We start from the raw sequence: 24,660 nt of genomic DNA on the forward strand, positions 1-24,660 counted from the left end.
ATGCTCCACCTCCAAGTGCTGCTTCAATTCTGCAGCTTCTCGCATATACTGAGTACGGGGGGGAGTTGGGGGGGGGGGGGGGGGGGGGCACACAAAGAATGACTTTTTGCAAAGAAGTACAAAACCTCCTGATTCTGCACAGAATATCGCTGACTTGCCGTAATCATTAATCACTGTCATAACTTGCTGATTTCAGAGCAAGGGAAGATTAATGGGTTTGTAAAATTATATAATAATAATAATAACTACCATATACACTGGGTACAACTGCACCCAATAACAACATACGACACTGACATATACTGGGTAATGCATGGGGACCCTTTTCAAACAATGCGCAAATATGACATCAACTGCAGGGATCTCAACGGGAGCAACGTTCTCGCCATCAGAGGGTTAAAGAACTGGAGTCGGACCTTAGTAAATCAAACATGTTGTAAGGCTTACAAACACAAAGCTAGGGTTAGCTTATCCGTCTCTTCGCCCCAGTCTGAGGAATGCAAAGCCTCCGTCTCCCTTTGAATATGTTGGAGGTGTCCAGGACACAGTAGCCTCCTTCATCACCGTGGCGAGTGACTGGGGAGTGGCGGTATCCTGGAATAAGTGCACCTATCAGCTCAATAATTCAGCAGAGCTAGCAAAGCTGACCCAATGAATAAACACAAGATCTCGGGTACAGTGTACTGCAGGAATACATTAGAGTTTTCTGCATCAGTACTTTAGAAATTGTCCCCCTCACTGGCAAGAATACAGGTTTCTTTTTCAGCACAAAGCTTTGTGCAGAATGAAGATGCATTTGCAATCCGTCCTCAACCTCTGAAAACTTTTGAAAGCAACAGTTTAAGCAGCTGTGGCAGACCACATAAACATAAGAGCATAAAATTTAAATGCTAAGAAAATGAAGAATCCCCTACTCTCCTGTTTCCTCCTGCCCTCCTTGGAAAGATGGTTTCTTTCCATCATTTCTTCTATTTTGTAATCAATAATGAGTAATATAGGAAAGTTAAATATTTCATTTTTGAGAGGTCTGAAGTTAATGTCTTGACAAGCCATTTTTTTCTTGATGAGACACATCTAGCAAACAATAAATCAATATAAAACAACCAAGAGAAACACCATGAGATGTTTTTGAAAAACGTGAAGCATAGTGTGTGTATAAATATATATATATATATATATATATATATATATATATATATATATATATATATATAGTCAGCGACACTGTTCAACCAACTAAACCACCGTTGCCTCCATCTCCCACATCGTATCTTTTCAACCCTTGATGCTTCTTGAGCTTTTCATGTTCCTTGTTTATGATGTTGCTATTGCTTGGCACTGCTACATCTATCACTACATCTGTCACTACATCCATCACTACAACCCTTCTCTGCTGCTCGTCAACCACTACCACCAGCATGTAGTGGTTAGCCATCCAGTTGGTTAGTTACTACCATTTTGTCAGTATAAGAAATATACTGAAATATAAGAAATACTGAAATATATGTTAAACATGAAATTTACATGGTGGAAATACTTTAAGTACGCAGTGGTGAAGAGGCAGGAAGGAAGACCGGGGTCTCTACCTTCAAGACCTGCCCAAGGTTGTCCAGCTCGTCTTGGAGCTCAGCCTTCTCCTGCCTCTCCACGTCTCTCTCCTGAATTACAGTGTTACACGTCTCTCTGAGCTGCTCATAGTCCGACTTTACCTACAGGAGAGAGAGAGAGAGAGAAAGAAAAAGAAGGAAGGAAAGAAAGAAAGAAAGAAAGAAAGAGTTGTGGGAGCAAAGTGAACAGAAACCAGAGGAGTTGTCTTCATTCTTCTGGGCTTTTCCACTCACTAGTAAGGATCCTGCTCGCTCATTTACCCTTTTATTGCAGTGACAAAACAGAGGTTAAGTAAAGTCCATGGCAGGGGCCGTAATGCAAGGCAAATCCTGACCAAGGCCTCAACAACGGTGACAAAACTGATTCAGCACCACTGCTCAGGAGCCCGTTTCCATGAATCATGGGAACTGACCGTACAACAAGATCATGTGGCACTGGTTTCAAGATCTGAGAACAGTTTTTCCATAGGATCTTCCAGAAAAGTCTTTACATCAGGGGTTCATCTTTAACCGCAAAGTAGTAGAGCACTACACACGTATCAAAGATGCAAATGTGTGATGAGAGTTCAAAGACAACCAGCTTGTGAACTTTAAAATTCCACTTTCACATTGGCTTGTGGTTTTGACATCATTAACAAAAAAAAAATAAATTAATTAAAGATCATGAAACACTAAAGATTTCTCAAAGGTCCAATTAAACCGAAGCCCCTCTTCACCAATCAAAAGTTTCTCCCATAATCCTCCACTGTCAACCAGGCTCTGAAAGAGCATCAATCTGGACCAGGCACGCACTCCCTCTCATTCATTAGGATAAAACAGGCCAGAAGAAATGGACGGGCTGATTCACATCTCATATTGATCTGCGCCCAGGCAGGCATCAGCGTGACAAACACGGCGTGATAAACCCAGGCATCCATCCTGAGGTTATTTAGCCGCGCTGACCGGTCTCGTTGACTCCTCAACCCAAACGCCGCCCCACACGAGGCAATGATCCTTTGATCACGGAGGGGCCGGGCGTCGGGCAGCTCTCCTGGGCGCCACTACCTGATTAAGCAGAAGGCTGCTTATGTCAGACACTTCTCCAGGGCCGCGACAGATGGTTCCTCTTTGCTGGCCGGGGAGAGAAGCGGAGCCGCGGATTACGCCGAGAGAGACAGTCAAGTGGTGGCCAGGCCGCTTGGCAAAAAACACCAGTGAAAATGACACCATTAGTGGCAGGCACTCCAGTCTGCCACTCTGTAGTGCTACATCAGAGCGAGATCCTTTTCCTCAACAGAGCACGCAGTGGCGTAGGAGGTGGGGGCTCATCACTTGCACTGATATGCTTGTTTTGATGTCACCAGAGTTCACGCAAACAACAGCTAGTCGCTCACGTCCAAATCTTTCCTTCAGTTCCAACACATGGAGACACTTGCTGTTCTCTGCTTCATGCCTCGGGGGGGACGTATTGTTCTGTTAAGGTTGCGCATTTTTAGAAGCTGCGTTTGGAACAAGCGCCTGTGCTTTACATGTATAATTGAGCCGCACCTATTCGAATCAGGCCAGGACGGAGGCGGTTATCGATCAAGCCGTGGCGTTGGATTGCGTTCGATTGATGCAGTGGAAGTGGACGAGAATCGCGGAACCACACGTGTCCAGGAGGGCGGACTAATAACCAGCCATTGATCGTCCGGCTGGCGCAATTGGCTCCTACCTGCTCGTGCCGCGCTGCCTTCAGGCTGTGGTTGTACAAACGGCGATGGACGCGACTCCTCTCCTGCAAGACATCCCGCACCTCGCGCCTCTGTCGGACAGAAAGGGAGATGGCACGTTGGTTTAGGGCGCCGTAGCGGAGCGGTAGGCAAACGCCTTGTGTCGGGTGGCCATCTGGCCTTGGGTTGCTCCTAGACAACACAAACGGGGATTAAAAGGACCCCACGCCCACCCCAGCCACTGTGTATTCATTATTTAACTAATAAGAAAATGTATTGATCATGACGAATTTTAAGGTCCGTTTGATTTAGGGTGTGCTTGAGAAGCACAGCCATAATGAAGTGTGACTTGATGCCTCCAGACAGTGCCGCTCCCAGAACGAACGGGGCGGTGCGTTTCTCCTGGTCGATGCATTACGAGCTAGCAGCTGATAATAATTAACAAGACACACTGTACTACAGCGGCTGGCTTACATCTGCAGATAAGCTTTACCCCCAGGGCACAAACCCTTTTACTGTGCACAAGCTACAAACGAGCCTCACTTTGTCACCCTTCATTTAATGTGCTGTGAGAGCGATTAAAAAGGCCACACTCCGCTCTCCCCGCACATGGCGCACATCTCACAGCACATACATGCACAGGCCAGGCACTCAACACCGGCAACTAAGGCAAGGTCAGCATCCAGACATCACCACACGAGCAGGATTCAGTTTGTTGCTAAATTTTGGGGGGGGGGGGGATGGGGGGGGGGGGGGGGGGGGGTTGTGCATCCTTTTCTGATTAAACGTAATTGACAACCTAAAGTGATGCCGTGGACAACGTTAGCGGTAAAAGATGAGAGTCTTCATGTGAAGAGGATACATATCTGGCAGAAGGTGAAAGAACAATTGGGCAGTACCAGCCCGCATGCTTTAAGTGCTACTCAGAATAACAGAGGTTATGAAAAAATAAATAAAAATACTGCATCTCATCCTTCAATCCAAAGACTTGCGCGCGTGTTTGACGTCAGTAAAACATTCATTTGCTAAATGATAGAAAGGTATGTACTATGAGTGTGTCATACGTTATCACAGTCCCTGGAGAAGGGGAGAGGACTCTAGAGGAACCGGTGTGGAGCGGTGCAATATTGTGCACACTCACGAGTGCCAAGCTCACACTACGTATTCTGTTCCCTCTTGACAGGCTCACATGTCAGAGTGCATGCAGGCACCAGGTGTTCAGGGTGTCTCTGGACTGGTCAGACTCCCCATGGTCCCCCCTGGGTAGTTGTCGAGGGCAGTAGTGTTAGCGCCTACCACACAGCACCAGCACGACAGGCCACTGCCCACTACATCACCTGCAAATAGCAGCTGTTAGGATTCCCCCACACGAGCCCTTATGTCAGAATGTAGCTGAGAATACTCTGACCTTTGACTCCCATTTCTTCGCTCCGCTCAAAATAACTGTTAAATAATACGTTTACCGAGACCTCTCGACTATAATGAAAAGACCTAAATACACCCCCTCAAAAGATTCAGTAATAAACAAAATTCACAAGACCTGTCCACACTACTCCACCGGCTAGAGCTGTGCACCCATGAGGGTGAGAATAGTGCGTTGGTGGTGGAGGAGAAGCTCAAGTGGGGCTACAGATGGTGTACACACACACCACGGGTGGGGGCAGAGATGGCATACCGACACTGCGGCTGGATCGCAGGCCTTAAGTTTGCTGCTCAGCTGACTTCAAGACTGCAGCTGCAACACTGTTTCACACGGGTCTCCACAACAGCGCTGTGGATGTGCAGCGCCTGCGTGGGGGCGTCGTTACACAAGCACGGGAACGCAACAAGGCGGAAGAAAAGAGAGGGCGTGCGTTCAAAGATGGAGACAGGGGAGCAGAAGGAGCTTCAGTATTGTGTAGGGAGGAAAATGAAATCAGACGGTTGAAAAGCTGCAACACAGCTCCGCACTGCAGCACTGCCTGAGCGTTGCCTGAGCGTTGCCTGAGCGTCGCTTCTCCCCTTGTTCCTGCTTCCCGACAGAGGTCAGGTGTCAGCCGTCCGCAGCCTGTCACTCCGGCTGCGTCCAGCAACCTGCATCCGTCCTGCAGGAGGCAACAAGCTCACAGAACACCCGACCACGCCCCTCACACCGTCAGCCGTCGCCCTCACGGGAGAGCCCGCCACTCGCCGTCTAAACTGAGCAGGTTCTCACAACCTTAATCTTGAAGCTCTCCACTCTTCCTGAGAGCAGGTGGTTGCTATGACAGCTAGCTCTGCAAAGGGATCCGTTTGCAGAAGAGAAGAAAACCCTCTCCAGAAGCCCATCTGAACACTGTCACAATACCTGGCCTGGGCATCTGTCAAGACCACGTCTCCACATTCAGCTTCCATGTGTCTCTGCTCACATACCCACTCAAATTATGCACGCTGTTGACCGGCTGCTCCCTCTGTGAGACACTAAACAAGTGTTTACATCTGTGGGATTCACAGACCAACACTGCTTACCTCATAGCTCACGCGTTAGCTTGGGATACATCGACCTTATGCGTGAGGGAGCTTTAAATTACACGTGACAATTTTGCCGGCTTTCTTGAGATATGTACGAAAACAAAAGCATTGCGTATATAAGCGCACAATGAAAACACATAACACTATTGAGGTTGAAGACTAATCCGTGCAATAAGAGTGTGTGTGTGTGTGTGTGTGTGTGTGTGAAATATCGACACAGAATAATCGTTTCCCTTTAAGCTCCCAGAGGATCACGGCGAACGATCACGGACAGGTGCGCTCCTTCGAGATTTGCAGATACACTGGGTGACTTATTTGGCCTTTGGACAAGGCCACTGAAGAGGCAACTACATACGTTAAAATGCAATGCAAAGTTACTCCACAAATTATGCCATAGATATCGTCTCTTAAAGATACCATAGATAATGGTCTACAGACACCGATATACCACAGATATAAAGAGGCATTTGAACTAAATAGGCAATGCAAAGCAAAGTTAGTGCACTGGCTTTCTTCAGTGTTCAAACTCTAACTCTCCATCTCAGGCGAGTTAATCACAGAGGACACAATGGAACTTTGCAGCTCTGTAGAGCAAGGGTGAATGGTTTATTTTGCTTTTCAGGTCTCCATCTGTACCTAAACGCCCATAAGACGCAGAGTATGAATGCCACAACTGTGTGCACTGTGCCTAGCAGCTCCAGAAATGACAACTGGACGCAGGCATAACTGACATGGGGGTGAATCTGAGGACACTGAAACCACAGCTGTCTTTCTTTTCCAATTCACATATCGCAGCGTGTTTAAGACCTGCTCACGTTACATAACTGTGGACTCCCAGTAACTCCCGCCTCGGCAATGTCTGATATCAAGTTGCAGAAAACGTGAAAAGATGTGAACGATGTAGTATTAAATTGCGAACCAAGACCGTAAAAAAAATAAATAAAAAATGGTGTTTTGGGGCAGGCCTGAAATCATGGATCGATGGCGCATTGGAACCATACTTAACATGATCCCACCCATAACACTAACGTTATGAAAACCACGTTAGCTCCCTAGTTAGATTATGTTAGTGCATGTAATGTTATGCTTGCTGAGTTCCCTAAGCGGAATCCATAGGAAATTATCATACAATGAAAATCCATGATGATACTTCCTAAGCAATACAGCAATAACAAAGAATAGCTTGGGATATTAGCTATGATTGGGGGTAAATGCAGACATAGACCCAGGTACACCTAGGTAAGAATAACCTTAGCGCACTAAAAATTAAGGTTTTTTTTTTTTCCTTCAGTATGTAACGTTAAAATGACAGAATCTTCCATCCACATTGAGCATTCAACAACGGTGCAATAGCACACGTGTTGGGTAAAATTAGACAAAGCAAAAATATTACTAAAATAAAGTCACATTTTAATTGTGAAGTGCAGAGGTGTTGCTTGGATCTGTGACTACACAAGTCTGGTAGTGATCAAATCTGTCTAGTCATGTTATTTGTTGACAGTCTAACTTTATTTCGAGTATAAGCCAGTAATATATATTGCTCACTTGCAGCAAAGAGTTTCTTGGGTAGGTCTGTGTCCTTTGACCCCGACTTTGATCCTGAAACTGGTTGTTTAAACACATACGGGGATATACAAGTCCAATAAATGTGTTCGAGCATCTATTTTCCCAGCCGTATGGAGGGAGGTTGCACCTTCTCCACGACTAAGCGTAGTTTCAACACATATCTCCCCCCACCATGGCCCTTCAAAAGGACCTGGAGAAAGTCGCGCTGCTGGTGAGGAATACATGGAAGTCTGAACACCCCAAACCCTATACGTGTGTGTGTGTGTGTGTGTGTGTGTGTGTGGCACACACTAAGGCTAAGAAGCAGGCAAACTCTTTCAAACTGGGCGGAGCGGCTACAGCTGCAGACTTGAGCACGAAAGCCTTCGTAAAACGTCGTCGCACTCCTCGTGCCCGACCGAGCAGCGGAGAGCTGATCCCGTTTGAATAAAGGGCGCACGACGCGCTGACGTGTGAGAGGCGGGCGGGAAGGGAGGGAGAGTGGTGCACGTGCAAATAGTGAAGCGGTGTGAGCAGGCAGGTGGGGGGGGGGGGGGGGGTGCTTATTTGGGGTGTTTACCAAAGTCGGGCGTGCCAAGATCCTGTTGTGCAGCCCCCTCTCGAGGAGCTGACACCTCTTCCTGTCACTCACTCCTGTCTCCTGTTTGAAAAACAGACGGGAGAGAAAAGCTTGTAACGTGGAGCTTCTAGGCTTCTAGGGACATTGCTTTCCTTAGAACCCCCCCCGCCGCCCCCGCCCCCCCACCCAAATCTTTATCAGAACAGCTCGTTACCCAACTGGTTGATTTTAGACCTGTTCAAGCCGTCTTCACTGTCTTCTACAGTGCTCTCAGATTGAACAAAGTCAATCCTACATGCATAATTTAGCCATCATCCAAATCTAAAACGTTAAAGGGTTTTGCTGGTTATGCACTGGATACACTCCGTGTTCTTCTCCTAGTGTCCACGACACTTAACAGATGCTCTTCCTCTATGACCAGTATGGTGGCCAGTAACCGCTTGCCAGTTCTGTGGGACAATCCCAACAGAGTCGGAATCTCTACGGGCCATTATGAATAGCGCACAGTTATGTTACAGAAAGCACCCTCTCCTCTGATATGGCATGTGTACGGGTCACATGCATTCAAGTGTGCATATGTGATAATGTGCACCATGTATACACTGTACATACATGTATTTACATTAAAATATTCATGTCCGTGTGTGTGTGTGTGTGTCTGAATGCACATGCAAATGCCCATGTACTTGTACGTGTGCATGGGTGTCCTCATGATGAATGTTTTAAAGCAGCCGTGCAAAAAACTGGGGGGGGGGGGGGGGGGGGCATTTGGGCCATCGCCTGGGAGGGAACAGCTGGGAACAGCAGACCAGGGGGACGGAGGCAATGAGCCTTTCATCTGCGTGGACATGTTCCTCACGCGCTCGTTTGTCACTCAGATCGGTCCCGCATGCAAGAGGCGACGACGTCTCCACCCGCTAATCCGAACGGAAGCACCAATCGTGGCGCGCGAGAGACATCACGAGCAGGCAACTGCAGATGTTTACTTGAGACCAGCGGGCCAAATACATCTGGCGTGTTTAACAGCGGTGAATGCAGAGCATGCTGTATGTGTGATCATGGGGGGAGGGGAACCCCGGAGTTGCTATAGCAACCTATTCGTCCAGGTAGAAACTGTAGCCATGAGAACAAGTGGTCTGCCACAGTTAAACAAGGCTCATTCTGGGATGCCTCCTTGGCTTGGACAAGACTCATATGTTTGAGAAAGATGGAGGGAAAAAACGTACTGCATGTCAGGATGAACCGTCTCTCTCTGCCAGAAACACAGTAATTAAACATGGTCAAGGTCTGAGATGCCATGTTTCACTAGCTGGCTTCCTTCAAACAACCTGTTGTGGAAGCATTTGTACAGTATGTGAAGTCTTTCTCTGTGTATTTGTGTGAAAAAAAACACTCGAGGACGTCTGTGATAAAGGCAGTATTTGTGTACAGGAGTTTGAGTGTCCCTGCTGCATCGTCTTGATCTGTTAAGACTCGGGAAGACTAAAACAGAGCTCTCTCTTCCACAGGAGAGGTATTTCACTACAGGGAGAGGGAGGGACTACAGGAAAACTACGGGGGATTTCAACGTAGACGTGCAACCTGCCTTCCTTCGCGCCAGCCAGGACTAGCCGTTTCAGAGCCAGCTGTGCTTCAGCAGAGGAGAGGAAGGAGGGAGAAGATAAGAAGGGTGGAGATGTTGGAGCACTGGGATTCATAACGGGGCTCCTATTAGCTGCGGCTGCCTCCTGCTACTGTTTGAAACCTTACGCCCACATGCAGACGAAGACCGAGAGAGGGAAGTGAATCCACTTGCTGCACAGAGGAAGAGCTACAAGTCGGGATTCTGCCACACCCTTTACGCTCTCTCTCCGAGACGATCTGCGTCTCCGTCTTCCGCTCTAGCTCACACACGTTCTCCCTTACTGTCCGTGACTAACATCAATCACACTCGCACAGCAAAGCATCTGATGACGGGTCAGCTGGGAGCCCGAGCCGTCTGTCCTGACGTCTAACTACCCTGCAGCATGTGCGTGACACTGGATTCAGCTCATCAGCACCGTGCTGGGCGTGTTCATGAGATGTGTGCTGGGTGGGTTCATTCTGTCTCTTCCATCCATCTGCTGTCTGTCTGCGTCCAAATTGCACTACATCTTTGCTCATCTCTTCCCAAAGCTAAAATTTGTCTCATTCTGTTGCTAAACTGCAGATGACAGCGTTGCCTTGGAGGTACAGAGATGCCATGTGTTCTCTACCAAAAAGAGAAATGTGTACTACATCGGATTGGGAAAAATCATGCCTGCCAAGGTGTTAGCAGAAGATTAATAGCAACTTAATATTCATGAGCAGAAAACATGTGTACTCCCTTGTAATCAAACCTGACCACAATTATGATTGCACAAAAAAACGCCAATTTCAAACATGTTGCCTACAAGAACGTATTATTTTAAGGTGAAAAAAAAGGTAGCACGCTTTGATTACTGTCTCATTAACACTGCCTTTAGCTCAGGCTTTATCAATATAGCGGTGACATTAGGGTGCCAAAATGGAGCATATGAGCTTATGATGTGTGCACCCAAAAACCAAACACTGGGCATTACTAAAAGTACAGACTTCAGAAAACTTGATATACAATTGTCACTCACCTTTGACAGTTTCCTATTACAACCATCCAGAAGCATTAAAGTGTTTCAGGTTATAGTCTCTCACAAGCCAAACAACTTGACAAGACAAAACCAGATCATTTGCAACTATAAAGTAATACCTATTTTTTACGTATTTCACAAACATAGCCATCAAATTGTACCACTGGTGGGTTTGATCAGGTCTAACAGGATACCAGAAGTTGTTAGAAGATAATGCAATTATATCTCGCAGAGCACAGCGAAGTAGCAAAACCCCAGCAGTTGCTTTCTAATCCACTGCTGTAAACAGAGAGAAAGAACGAGAGAGAGAGAGAGAGAGAGAGAGAGAGAGAGCCCCCATGCTCCCAGTGTACAGCCCTTTCTGCAGAAACAGATACTGGAAGCCTTATAGGCTGCTGCCAGAACATACGATAAAGACAGGATAGAGGAAGAAAGGAGAGAGGGAGATATTTACCGTCTCGCTTTGCTAGCTCCACACCATCTAGGCCGCGAATTGCGGCTTTTCCCCTCCACAAGCCCCGTTCTCCTGTCTGCTGCTTCCTCTGGGCGTGGAGATGTCAGACAGCAGAGGCTGCAGCCTGCACTGGGCCTGCGTGTCTCCCCCTCTCTCTCTCTCCCTCCGTCACTCACTCACTTGCTCGCTCCCTCGCTCCCTCTCTCCGCACACCCACCAGGCGTGCTGTGCGCCGCAGAAGACACAGCGTGGACATCCCTCCACCACACATTATGGCTGCTCCTGCATCCTCCACCTACCTCCTACAGAGGCTGTGTGTGTGTGTGTGTGTGTGTGTGTGTGTGTGTGTGTGTGTGTGTGGGAGGGGATGGTTAAAGGCAGGATGGGTTTGTCCTGAACCCACAACTCCTCCTCTCTGCTACCAAAGACAGCACAGCTAACCGAGCTGGTTTATTAGTGAGGAGTTTGATTAATGCTACACACAGGTTTGCAGTGAGCACAGTGATGAGGACAGTGGAGGAAAGAACCTGATTTTTTATTTTTTTTTGTGGGGGGGAGGGGGAGCTTCCACTCAGGAAGCGTCTTAGCGGTGGGAAAAAAAAGGCATGTGCTAGAGGGAACCCCCGCACACGTCTGAAGAAGACGGCAGAGTCCCTCTGCTGGCACGCACTCCGCATGACGAGGTGTAAAAAGACGCCATATGGGGCTCTGGTCCAGCCGCACTGCTGAAACCGCATCCACTACATGATGAGTAATGGACAGGAAATATGAGAGAATCCAGCCTCTGCATGTTGGGTGAGAATTGTACAGTGCATGATGGAACAGTGCTCCCTGTTTCCCTGTGTTCACGGAGGAACAATACATCAGCCTCAAGTTGGCACTCGGTTATCATGTAGTATTAATCACAGCAATACTTTAATTAATCACCAGCTCTGGCCTGAGATGACGGTGAAAAAAAAAAAAAGAAACTTTTGTATTTAAAGAGAAATTCGTTGTTCGCTTGTTCGTCAAGTAATGTGCGAAGAATATCAAACGCAGGGAAGAAGCTGTAGAGAGACTATTACGCACCACTGCATTGCACAATCTGCATTCACGGTTTGTACTGCCTTGGTACAACAGGTACAGTAATACGAACACAGCCAGCTTGCTAGTGGGAGATGAGGATGGCCACCGAAACAGTTTGACCGGCCTGCACAGAATCCTGGACTTTCCTCCGGGACACCAGAGGGACACCTTAATCACCTTCTGCCATGGGACACCAGTTTCCTTGGCAACTAAAAGGAAACTCTGCCTCCAATGTCACACTCTGGAAGCCAGTGTTTTTACAGGTGACATGAATATTAATATTAGGTTTTAGTTTACAGCAGACGATTCATTCTAATTTGGCAAGAGGCAAGCAGAAATCAATTCTGGAAATGGCTTCCCAGAGTATCTGAGGTCACCGTATTCCCAGTGGCCATTCAAGCCTTTAAAATATGATTTTATCATACTGTCATGGCTTGGACAGATTACCCTGGACACCCCCGAGACTCAAGGTTTCCCAGAGAATAAATGCTTGCCAAATACTTAAACCATGATAACCAATTAATAAAACGCCTTAAAATATCATCAGCCACTGGCTACCATTCATATTCATGCAATCCATTTCTCCACATCTCTCAACTTATCCTGCGATTGCTATACAACATGGGCCTGAGAATCAGGGTTTCGTGTTACTGCCTCTCTTAATACACTGAAGAACTGATCAATCCATGCACGAGGCACGGAGGCTCACGGCAAACAGCCCCAGACCTTCTGACGCTCCATGAGCCTGGAAAAGAGCCTGGCCTCTGCTTTTAATGTCTGTTCCAGTCAATGCAATGGAGAGGATAATAGAGTTATGGGAGCAATATAGGCCAGCTGAGGAACATGGAGTCTAATTCAGAGTCTAATTGTATTAGGAGACATGGCAAACCTGGCCAGGACTGACCCAGCTCACATCACCCCTTCAGTGCTCATATCTGCACCCAGTCCCGCTGCATGCTCCGTAATTCTCTACTGAAATGTGCATTGGCTTTGCTAATTAAGTAGACTATGTCTCTCTCACCACAGTTATTAGTCGCTATTAATTATCAGCTATTGTCATTATACTCATGACTGTTATTATCCTTGAAACAATTATGCCGAAGACGACGCTCCACCATCTTGCATGTTTCTACGGAAGCTGCCATGCCCCCACAGCGGAGTAGCCGGGTCCAGAGTCCTGGGTCCCGGGTTCCGGCCGCAGGAGCGTAGCTCCTCCTCCAGGCACAGCGGGTCGTTCATAACTCTCTTCGCCGTCCCTCATGACAGCATGCGACCCGCCACGGGGCTTACGCCGCAGATACCATCAGCACACGTGCGTCGGCACACACGTCCAGAGCCGGAGTGGCTAATCGGGAGATTCGGGAGGATTCCCGATGGGCCGGCTCATGTCAATCTCTAGTTTGGGCCGATTGGGAGGGAAAAATAATTTTGGGCCGGATTTGGACATGAAACTCCCGGGCTGAAAATGTGTCCCACTCCGGCCCTGCACACGTCCATCTAGCTCATTCCAGTCACACGCGCCTCATAATTGACTCACGACCGTGACTTACAAACGAGAGCGTTTGATGAAGACGACGCTGGACAGGAGCCAGACGGTGTGTGTGTGTGTGTGTGTGCTTATCTGTTGTATTAAAATTATAATGCTAACGCTTTTCCAAATGTGCACTCTCTCTTGGCTCCCTGACATCCCGTCATATTCACATGCACAATGCATCATGCAGCAGCTCTCACACAGAGACTCACATATGTAGCTTCATCTCCCTGCATATTAATAATAGAGTTTCCATACTGAATAATTGATGGCTTATTTACATACTGAACCTCTTCAGAACGTTAGTGCTGGCAGACAAATGTGGAGACATGACATTATACACCTTAATCACCAAGAAAATGACTTCCATCAACTTTGAACCCTTTTCTGTCTGTTCCTCTCAATTAGCCTTTGTCAGAAAAGGAAAACAGACATAGCGGGTACGCACAGTTCTCTTTTCAAAAAATAAAAATAAATTTTAAAAAATGATACAACAGAAGCTTGTGACAACAGGCATCACCGTGGTCAGTCATTACCCATTACCCATCTGCCCTCCCTTGCTAGTGGGATGGTTGCCAGGGTAACAGTGGCTCCACGACAACACCACTTGAGACATTGGACCGCTTCCACCTGTGCCGTTTCTGCTCGTGGAGGTCTGCAGTCCAAGCTCTCTACGCTGACCATCTTTCCCTCGCTAAAGCCTGCAATCCTGGAGAGCTGGAGACCAGCGAACAAGCCTCATGCTAAATGCCCGGACCAGTAAGAAAGCAGAGTGTACAGATCAGCTGAGGACCTACCAGGGATCTGTGGTGCTGTTTCTGCTGCTTCTGGGCGGCCGCCTCTAGCTTACGGGCTCTGCTCCTCGGCTCCAGAAGGCGAGGGCGGTTCACATTGTGAGCTGAAGCACTGCACAGGTGTTGGGGAAGGAGCTCACGCTTCAGCTACAGGAAAAGATCAAGGAAAGAGGAAGGAAAACGGTGTTCAGCAAACACTCAGGACATCAGACATTAACAAGAACATTAACGAGAACTGAACGGACGTCTGTCTGTGAGATGGATGACCAGCGATCGATGACCCATTCAAGGTCTTTGTGAACAGCACCACAATCAGGCAAATTCAGAATTTACCCACAATTGGATTGGGTATTCTCCCTTCTATTAATAATACATCATACATGCAGAGCCATATCTAGTGTATCAAGCATTTGCCATGGTGTTAGTGGCCGTCAAAACTTCAGAATTGCATGAAATACCAAGTTTGTGAGTGATTGAATCAAACTGGAGCTCTGCTTGGGAGATTTGTTCCTGCAAACCAGTCCATCTTCACCCTTGTCCATTACTGATCACTTATTCATGATGACTATCCAGTAGTGTCAAACGCAGTCAGGCGGCCTTCAGAGAGAGAGCCCTTGTGCTTTCGATTTTTCCTCCCCAGACAACTGCGAGATCGGTGAGAAATGGTGCATACGCTATCAAAAGGAACCGAGGTGGCATCACATGACTGAGCCCAAGTTGTTCAAGCCAGGGAAGATCTGATCTTCAGTTGCCTCTGATGCCTTCAGCTTCACCTAATTGCAAACAATATATGTAACATACTTACTCAATTCAGTAAACATCATAATGACTTTCAGATCTCAAGCCACTGAATTTTGATATACTAGATTAAGGTTCACAAATGGACAGAATATTTCAGTACTGTAGGCCACACACAGTGTGTGTCTGTGTGAAAACAGCTGCCTTATATCAAACAAAATATTCTGTTTTCAATTGTTTATTAAAAAAAAAAAAGAATCTTTTACCAGAACACTGATTTGACGAAGCCATCGTTAACCAGAACAGGAAGTACATGTAGCTATGCCGCATGTCCGTGGGAGTGGGCTAAGAAACATTGGACTGGTCATTACAGGTGCTCAGGGCCGGTCGCTGCACCAGCCCAGGTCAAAGGGCGAGAGCTGGTAGATCGGTCTGTTATGGCAGAGAGTGTCCAGACATGGGTAACCTCCTCTCTGCTACGCTTGGCCCTTACACCTCCCGTTCACACCGACTGTTGCCGTTAACACCTGCAACGTACCTGTAGGCACGGAACATACTGCACACAGGTTGTTCTGTTCTTACAGAAGGCAGCGGTAACCCTGGAACAACCCTGCTATAAGAAGCAGTGATCAGTGAAAAGATACTGCGTTTTTGGTTCAAATCCAGCAGTGGGATGCTGTTAAACCCTAAAGAGCTTTATTTAAGCATGGCCAGGCTCTTCAAGCACGAGGGATATTAAATGAAAGATCTAAGTATAGAGAAAAACACCCTCTTCACCTCCACTTGGAGAGCATCTCTCACTACATTCGCTTGCCAGGTTCATGTGCACTCCATGCATTTCATTTTCCATCACCCTTCTAGAACCATCTCTTTATTGGATATTTTCCATGGGGGAAGTAGAAATGAGACATATGGAGAACTATATTTTTTCTGCCTGTATGGCATGTAGTGTGACATGACGGAGCAGTTTAAGGCTGCTGGAAGGTTTACAGTTCTCAAATTTTAGTAACTGATTACAGAGATGAGGACTGAAACGGATCATTTTTTTTCTCAGATATGTAATGGCAGCTATTAGACTTTAAAGTTTAGCTAGTGTCCTTAAACGCTCCTAGCATTTTTAAGACCAGGGAATCAATCCAGATTCCAGATAAATCAATTTAAAAAATAACATATTTCATTGCACATACCGATACTAATCGTTTTCCAATCCCAGATTCCAGGGACTGAACAACCAACAGATTTGCATTCCATCATGTGTATTTCTGTCTGTGGATCTTCCAATGATCTTGTACAATCCAAATTTCACACTGCTGCACCGCACTACAAACATTCCCAAGGCTGTGAATCTCCGAGATTTCCAGCTGGCAGTCTTGCTAAGCTACATCACTGCAGACAGCCCAAGCCTGTCAACCTGCCCTGCAGACCAACTAGCAAAGAGGCCTGGGACCCTGCCAATGGAGCTGTTGGAGCATGCAGCCATTAAAGCATCTTAATACACCTAACAAGTAATAACTCAACCAGTCAAATAAATCCATTAAGGTGTGAGCTAATCAGAGTCAACTAATCACCCAGGCAACCAACACATTAAGCAGGGGGCGCCAGCAGGCAACATTCAGTGGGGGGGGGGGGCAGGAGAAAATCGGGGGGGGGGGGGGGGGGGGGGGCAGCAGAAACTCTAAGATATGATGCCAAGCCAAGACAAACCCTGACATTGACATTTATCTAGAAATGCACATGCTGATCCATCAAACCTGAATTTATTTTAAAGATGTGACGTGGAACTTTCTCAGTACAGTCCCGTGAATAATAATGTCTGCAAATAAAACATAAAATGTTTTGCTTAACAGTTCCATTTTGAAAAAGTGAATATTGTAGCAGCGTAATCATTAAGCTCTTACCTGGTGGTCCCGCAAACCTGCCAGGATTTGTTCTCTACCCTTCACCTTCCTCCCCCCTCCTCTTCCTCAACATCAGCACTGCTACCTCCTGCTCTCCCTGAAGACCCGTCCCTGCTGGAATCCCTTCCTTGGACATGCATTTCTACCAACTTCCTCATACTGTCCCTCCAGTCTTTATTCGTATCAGACATGTCTCTGCTCTATTCTGCCTCTTCATCCTCTTCGTGATGAAGACTGTGAAGCTTGATATATGGACCCATTCGTCCTACCCTAATTCAGTTAAGGTAAAGCAAATTAGAGCTGTATGTCACATAATACCATTAACCAAGACCACTAACTACAATTAGGTTTTATCCTAAGGAAAACGTCGTGTTGCAGAAATAAACACACCAGTACATTGTGGTAGTTTAGTCAAAACATATTTTCTCTAATTATTTTACTCTTAACAAAAGGCATATTTGTCTCCTGTTTCTAGTATCAAGGACTATAGCCACGTATTTTCCACGCTCCTTGAAGCAAGAATTGAGTTGAAGTCTGTTCACCGGCGTTTAACGTGTTTTCAAATATCCACAACATGACATATGTCAGAAAAAAAACTCCAGGTAAATTACATATAGGCTAAGTGTCTTACTGTACAAAACACCAGAAGTTTGCTTATCAGAAGGGAGTAAACTGGACTTTTAAAAAAAGACATAATATCTGACTAGCTGTTCCATTTCTGTGTGTTTAAAATATAGGTAAATGGGTAATTAACATAAAACAAGATTAATGAGGATTTAAAGAGCATTTAAAGTCAATTAATTAAAGGCTTTATAAACCTGCTTTGTTCAACCACCAAGGAGCGAGTTAACCGCGCAATCTCCACCTCAGTTCTGGATGGAATAAAACCTCCAACTTACATCCGCACAAAGGTGTGCAGTGATTTCCAAGAGGCAGCCGTGGTGCTGTAAGAAAGGCGCCCGTTGTCTGAGAAAGAGGAACTTGTTGCAGGAGACTAGTCTAATTTTGGTAAATGAGAGGATGCTGGGTGTTTGCCACCCTGGAAATAGAAACACAGTGATAGCTGTGATCATGACGCTCTGTCCACACACGCATACGCCCACAATGTATTAAACGCTTGAGTGTATTAAAGCACCTAGACAACTAAGCATTGACCTTGACCAGTTGCAAATAATGCCAGGAGAGCTCACGCGTGCTCTCACTCAAATCATTCTGTCTCACTCCATCAAACACACATGCAGAAGAGAAGAAAAAGAGATGTGTAGATCTCAGGGATCTGCACTGATGTGTAGTTCTACTCTGACAGAAGCCTGCACACCAAGCAGTTTGTCCCTCCACCAACCCGTCCTGGAGCCCACTCTGAACCTCCGCCAGGAGCTAAGGAGGGGCGCGCGCGTCATCGCAGCCGCGCGGCATCACACGTAACGCGCGCGCATGCACACGTTTTAGCACAGCAACAGCTAGCAAGCGCACCTCATTCGAGCACATGCTCACTGCCTCCGCGTTTTAAACGTGTTAAAGAGTGTGCTCGGCGGCCGCGGGCGCGTGTGCATGTGTGTGTGGTGCTCTACGGTACCTGAGAGTCAGCGGTTTCTTCTTTCTCCTGCTTTTTTCACCCCCCCCCCTCTCACACCATCACATCACATCACCAGCTGCCAAGACTGGCAGGGACGGAGGCAATGACGATACGTCTGTGGCGCGCGCGCGCGTGTGTGTGTGTGTGTGTGTACGCGCGCGTGCCCAGCCCACTGCTGAAAGCAGCCTTACAGCTGGAGAACAGTCAGCAGCAGAGAGAGTGAGTCTCTAGGCTCTGTGAGAGAGCTGAAGCATGGAATTGCTCACTCTCTCCTTCCCTCACACACACACACACACGCGCACCCCTGCTACTTGCGCATGCCCACTGTTTCTTCCTGGCTGCCTCACACTGGATGCAACCCACTCCCCAATTCCTGCCTGTTGGGGAACACCGTGCTCCGCTCAGGCGCTCGTAAATGTGATGGGACTGTGTGTGTGTGTGTGTGTGTGTGTGTGTGTGCAGTCCTGCCGCGCCGATCCCCCGTTCAGATAAAACATGTCTCCTATTATCCTTCTCCTATCTCTTTTATTTCCTGCAAGCCTTCCCTTGGTCCACGTCTTTCATCGGTAGGCTTAAGGGATGTTAGCCACGTGACTGATTGTTTATTTATTTATATGTAGTTTCGGGAAACTGTATTGGAGCCGGGGGATGTGTACTGTGCTCTCACCAACACCCATCCAGGCCATTGAGCATCAGACCACTCCTACTGTTTATCACACAGTACATCAGAGACGTGCCTGCCCGCGGAGGCATTAAGAGGGATTACTTAGGCAGAGGCAGAGGTGCGGTTGCGCCATTGGGGGGGGGATTCTAAAGAGAACGTTACAATTTCCTTTTTTCTGTTGCCTGGCAACCTTACTAGCTCCTGTAGTAACACCCCACCACACACACACTTTCCCCATCCCTACTCCTCTACCGGGACACTCGTCTACTTATACATCAGTGTGTGCCGTATCACTGCTCAGGCGGAGGAGGGGGGGCATGTCTACGATACAGTGTACTGCAACCACACCTGCTGCCTGTGTGCGTCAGCCTTCGTCACACGACCACACCTTTCATTGGTTAGCACAGTGACTCATCCTTGGTTTGTTGTACTTTGATTGGTAGGTCATGGCTCCGTGATCTGAGCAGAATGTTAATCGGTATGTTGGCGCCACCTATCGCCCGAGGTCTCTATTGCTTTTGGGATGAAAAGTTTATTCCATGCAAACTTCAACATAAACCTGTTGTTTACATATGGCAACATCCCTTTTCCCCCACAAACGAACCCCCATTTAAAGGCCTTGTTTGTATTAGACCGTTAGTTTGCGTAGACCGCATCTTAGAAAGTAGTACTGGTATTTTTCAGGCAATAACATCAAATCTTAAAACTGTATGAAATTATTTAGTGAAGATGAAAATATGTTCATAACTAAGAGCGTCTCAGTGTGTGTGACTCACCTTCTCTCTGGTCTGGGCGTGGCTAGCATCCCGTGGTGCAATGATTGACAGCTGCCTTTGGATCCACAACAGTTCTGTCTGAGACTGCTTAAGCAGCTCCTCGACGTCAGCCTTCTGACCCTGCATGTCTTACAGTTCTCACTCACACACACACACACACACACACACACACACACACACACACACATTCTCTCCCTATCACTCACTGACTCACACACACTCAGACACACACAGACGCTCTATCACTCACTGACTCACACCCTCTCTCTCTCTCTCGATCACTCATTGACACACACACACACACACACACACACACACACACACACACACACACACACACACACACACACACACACACATCAAATCACTCAGACATTTTTCAAAACATCCATATGCATCAAGAAATCCTAACAATCTTTGACTGAGCTGACAACTCACTACAAATCCTGCACACTGTAGATCTTTCAGTGTGCTGTCAGATATCATGTGGGGTCAGCCATGCTGGACTTGTTTAGCCTCCAGTGCACTGTAGAGACTAGTGTCTAGGCAGTGGCAGGAAGAAAATGGCGTTTGATTATTGATGTGTGTGTTCTCCTCTCCAGTTATGTAAGAGTAAACACCAGATTACCTATCATGATGTACCAGGCACAAGAAAACACAACTGGCAGCATATCAGCTCAGCACAGGAAATTGAATTCTCACTACAAAGCCTATTGCCAGTAATACAACACACTGCTATCTCAGATTACTCATAGGAATGAGATTGGCAGCAGAAATCAGGACAGTCGTTCCTGGCCAAGGGAGATACTATGTGTGATATCTTGCTATTAATAGTCATACCCATAGATTTTCATCTGCAGATTTACACAGTGGATTAGGTCTGATTGCATAATTTGTTTTGAACAGAAAGGAACAGATTTTGAACATCTTTTATCGATTATGAACATATTTTAACTGGCTGTCAGCTCTCAGCTGCCCTGGTCTCTTCACCACCAGCATCAGGGCACCAGCACATCATTTCCTGCATCGTACTGTCTATTACAGTTTTTGACGACTGCTAACGTGCGTTTGTCCAATCTGTAGTCACATTTTCAAAACTGAACACAGTGAACACAACATCAGTTTTCAGTGGCTATACAATTAGCACAATTCATGTTGTTTTGGCACAAAATGCAGTCATTTTACATGTTTCTATAATGCTTACATTTTCTATACACACAAGGTGATCCAATAACAAAATTCTGGATCATTTTTGTCTTATTTACAATTGCTTGTACACAGCATGTCAAAAATGAAAACCTAAGGTTCAAAATCTTAAATATTGTATAAAATGCAAAGTTCTGCAAAAACAAAGGCAGCTGAAAAGCTATTTCTGTAATACATATTTTTTGCACATATAGATCAACGAAATAAAATGAAGTATAGTAATATACCGGGTCAGACAGTAGCAAATATAACATAACATATAATTTGTCCTGCAATCTCAAGTGCTGGTTTGGTCCTTCACAAATGCCAGATTGGTCCCTATAACAGTGACCTCCTTCTTTCATTTTTGAATGAACTCTACCAACAACTGGTTCCAGAAGCAGAAATGGAACAGGTGGGAGAAAACACGAGGACATTTGTGATGGGACAGTGTAGCATTCTGTCATTCTCATGTCATCACAAACTGGTTTATAGACCATCCAAGAGTGATGTCCCTTTTCCTCCCGCCCTACTCGCCTTTCCTCAACCCCACTAAGGAACTTTTTTCAGTCTGGAGGTTGAAGGTGTATGATCATCGGCCCCATGACCAAATGTCCCTCCTGGATGCAATAGATCCCAGCTGCAGAGACATTTCAGCTGAAGACTGCCAGGGGTGAATAAGGCATACCAAGCTTTTCTATCCCAGGTGCATGGCAAGGGCCAACATCAGATGTGATGTGAATGAAAACATGTGGCCAACTGCTGAAGACCGTTTACATTACACCTAACAAGACTTTTTAGTTTTGTATCCTGTTTTTTCCTCGTGTGTGGCTTTTTTTGTATATGTGTATTTTTACACATATGGGACCAGGGCTAATTATGTTTACAATTTTGGTAATAATTTTTTGGGTTAGGCCACAATTTACAGTCCCTAATACAGTAAAATATCAACTTTACTGCAAAGCTGTTAGTGACTCCTTTTTTGTCTAATCTACACTCCATATAGTACCTAACAGTAAATATAATACTATTTCTGTATTGCCATCAAATGTTAGTTTTTTTACAGTGATTGTGCAGTGATTGACTATGTTCATCTTGAATAGAGAATATGTGTTAGTGTTTGAAAGAATGATTGGATACTGAACCAGGTTTGCTGTGTTTTAACAAAGTTGGTGTATAAAGAGAAAACTTTGTTTGTGTTGTGAAATGTAGAGTTGTTATTTAAGAAAATGTGCTTTTGAACACAATATTAACTATTTGGCTATTTGTGTGAGGTAAATGTGTTGCTGTGTTTATTGAAAATGTATCACAAGTATTGGGAAACGCATGTTAGCAGTAGTCAAAAACTGTAATACTTTCTAGATTGTTGATCTCTTTTGAAAAGTCTTTCCAATGTAACACATATTACTATGCCAATTTCTGTCTAGCTTGTTTGGTTTTGGTTCCTGTGGGATGGTCCATTTTTCATGGATTTTTTTAACATTTCAGTAAATTTGTGTAAATATATAAAAATAAGAATACTAAATGAGCACTAATTCATAGAGAGACAGAGGGAGATTGTGAGAGTTAGTTTTCTACCATCCTATCTTGGCCAAACTTGAATTGGGGTTGTCCACCGCTCACCAATAAGAAGTGACCTATATACAGTAACTCATTAAAAAGATATATACACAAATCCACAAAAACCCATTGCCTCGGGTTACTATCCCAAAATAAATACAATAAGATTTAGGTTTTAAATGTGTACCATTCGACCAAATTTTTATTATTTTTACGTTTCATTTGAATGACTCTTAAGCTGCACATGTAAATTGCCTTCTCTATTTGTGCTAGTATGCCAATTTTATAATTTCAAATATCACCGATTTTTTTCACAAAAATCAAAATGTGAAAACATCCATGATAAGACAAAAATGATCCAGAATTTTGTTATTGGATAACCTTGTGTGTATAGAAAATGTAAGCATTATAGAAACATGTAAAATGACTGCATTTTGTGCCAAAACAACATGAATTGTGCTAATTGTATAGCCACTGAAAACTGATGTTGTGTCTACTGTGTTCAGAGTTTTGAAAATGTGACTACAGATTGGACAAACGCATTTTAGCAGTCGTAAAAAACTGTAAATAAAACAAATACCTTATTTTCCGGACTATAAGCCGCTATTTTTTTTCTGCCCGCTTTGAACCATGCTGCTTAATGAGGTGCGGCTTTTCTGTAGATGTTTCTTCACCCGTCAGGGGTGGAGCAGAAAGTGAACCTGGTAGGACAAAGTTGTAAATCAAAGAAGAAAGTGTTCAATTTCATTTAGCACATGCAAGCAGCAGGCACGACGGAGACATTATTCAAACCAACATGTGTTGTGCTGATTTCCAACTCCCCTCGTTTGCACACGCAAGAAGACGCTACAGATGATATTCGGAAGTTACAGTGATTATAACATACTTCATTGAGCACTTTAGTTTTGTCCTAACTAGATATTTAGACATAATACTGCTGTAATACTGCAAAGTCATGTGGTCAGATGTGAACTTCCATATAGCCAGTGTGTTTTTTTATTTAAAATAATTAACACCCTTGAGCCAGTGTGTCTTTGGACATAGATAATGTCGTGCCATTTGCTGTGATGGATAATTAAAGTCTAGCTCTTATTTATGTATAGAAACGTAAATGGACAATATTGTAGCGTCGGTCCAATGGGGGGCGGTGCTACGTACCCATGAGCCCCCGCGGCTCCGGTATTGCTCTACGTGATGTTGAAGTTATGTTGTGTTATGATGGATATGTGTGTAATTATGTGGGTTATGTAATTTAAGTCTCCCCTTATCAGTTTGTGTATGTGTACAGTTGTGAGTATCCCCTGCCGTGTTTGTGTAGTGTTGTGTTAATGCCTTGCCCTCATGGTTGTGTAATATTTGAGACTGTTCTACGTGATCATAGCTTCATACTTGATTATGTTGCTGTCATAACTGATTTAAAGAGTTAATCAGTAATCGCTTCTCTTTGGAAATTATAAACTGCAGCCTGACTAGTGGCGGTGGCCATTTTTTTTCAGAGAGTATATTGTACAGCAGTTTGTGGTGAACATCAATTGAAATTCATTGTTTTTGTTATATTTCCTTTTTTGTTGTTGTGAATTTGTGTCTCCCTTTTGTTCCCCCCCTTTTTGTCTATTGTGTTTTATGTTACAGGCCTTCCAAGGAGGACAAGTTTTTTTGTAAGGTAAGTGTATTTTGTGTGTTCAGTAGTTGTAGTGTACTGGTGTAAGTTAGAGTATGTGGGGCTGAGGGTTTCTCCACCATGTCGGCCTGAGTCGGCGTGAGGAGACACTACAGCGTGCGCTTTTTAATCAAAGATGGAACAGACAGGAGGAAATTTCAAATGTCAAGATATTTTTGCACAACATCTTTGAGCACAACACATTAAGATCTGGAACACTGA

The 24,660-nt window shown here is 45.4% G+C and overlaps 1 protein-coding gene across 1 annotated transcript; it reads right to left on the reverse strand.

Annotated features, from left to right (window-relative positions):
* Positions 1-76: 76 nt before the first annotated feature.
* Positions 77-18,472, reverse strand: LOC143481698 (uncharacterized). The gene is made up of 6 exons (XM_076979802.1): positions 17,917-18,472; positions 14,385-14,528; positions 7,914-7,994; positions 3,301-3,390; positions 1,587-1,709; positions 77-594 (listed from the first exon to the last, which is right to left on the reverse strand). Exons 1-6 carry the CDS (start codon positions 18,088-18,090, stop codon positions 469-471), a joined length of 738 nt encoding a protein of 245 aa, XP_076835917.1. The 5' UTR covers positions 18,091-18,472; the 3' UTR covers positions 77-468.
* Between the last annotated feature and the right edge of the window lie 6,188 nt (positions 18,473-24,660).

The sequence above is a fragment of the Brachyhypopomus gauderio genome, chromosome 18 (genome assembly GCF_052324685.1).
Source record: "Brachyhypopomus gauderio isolate BG-103 chromosome 18, BGAUD_0.2, whole genome shotgun sequence".
NCBI lineage: Eukaryota > Metazoa > Chordata > Actinopteri > Gymnotiformes > Hypopomidae > Brachyhypopomus > Brachyhypopomus gauderio.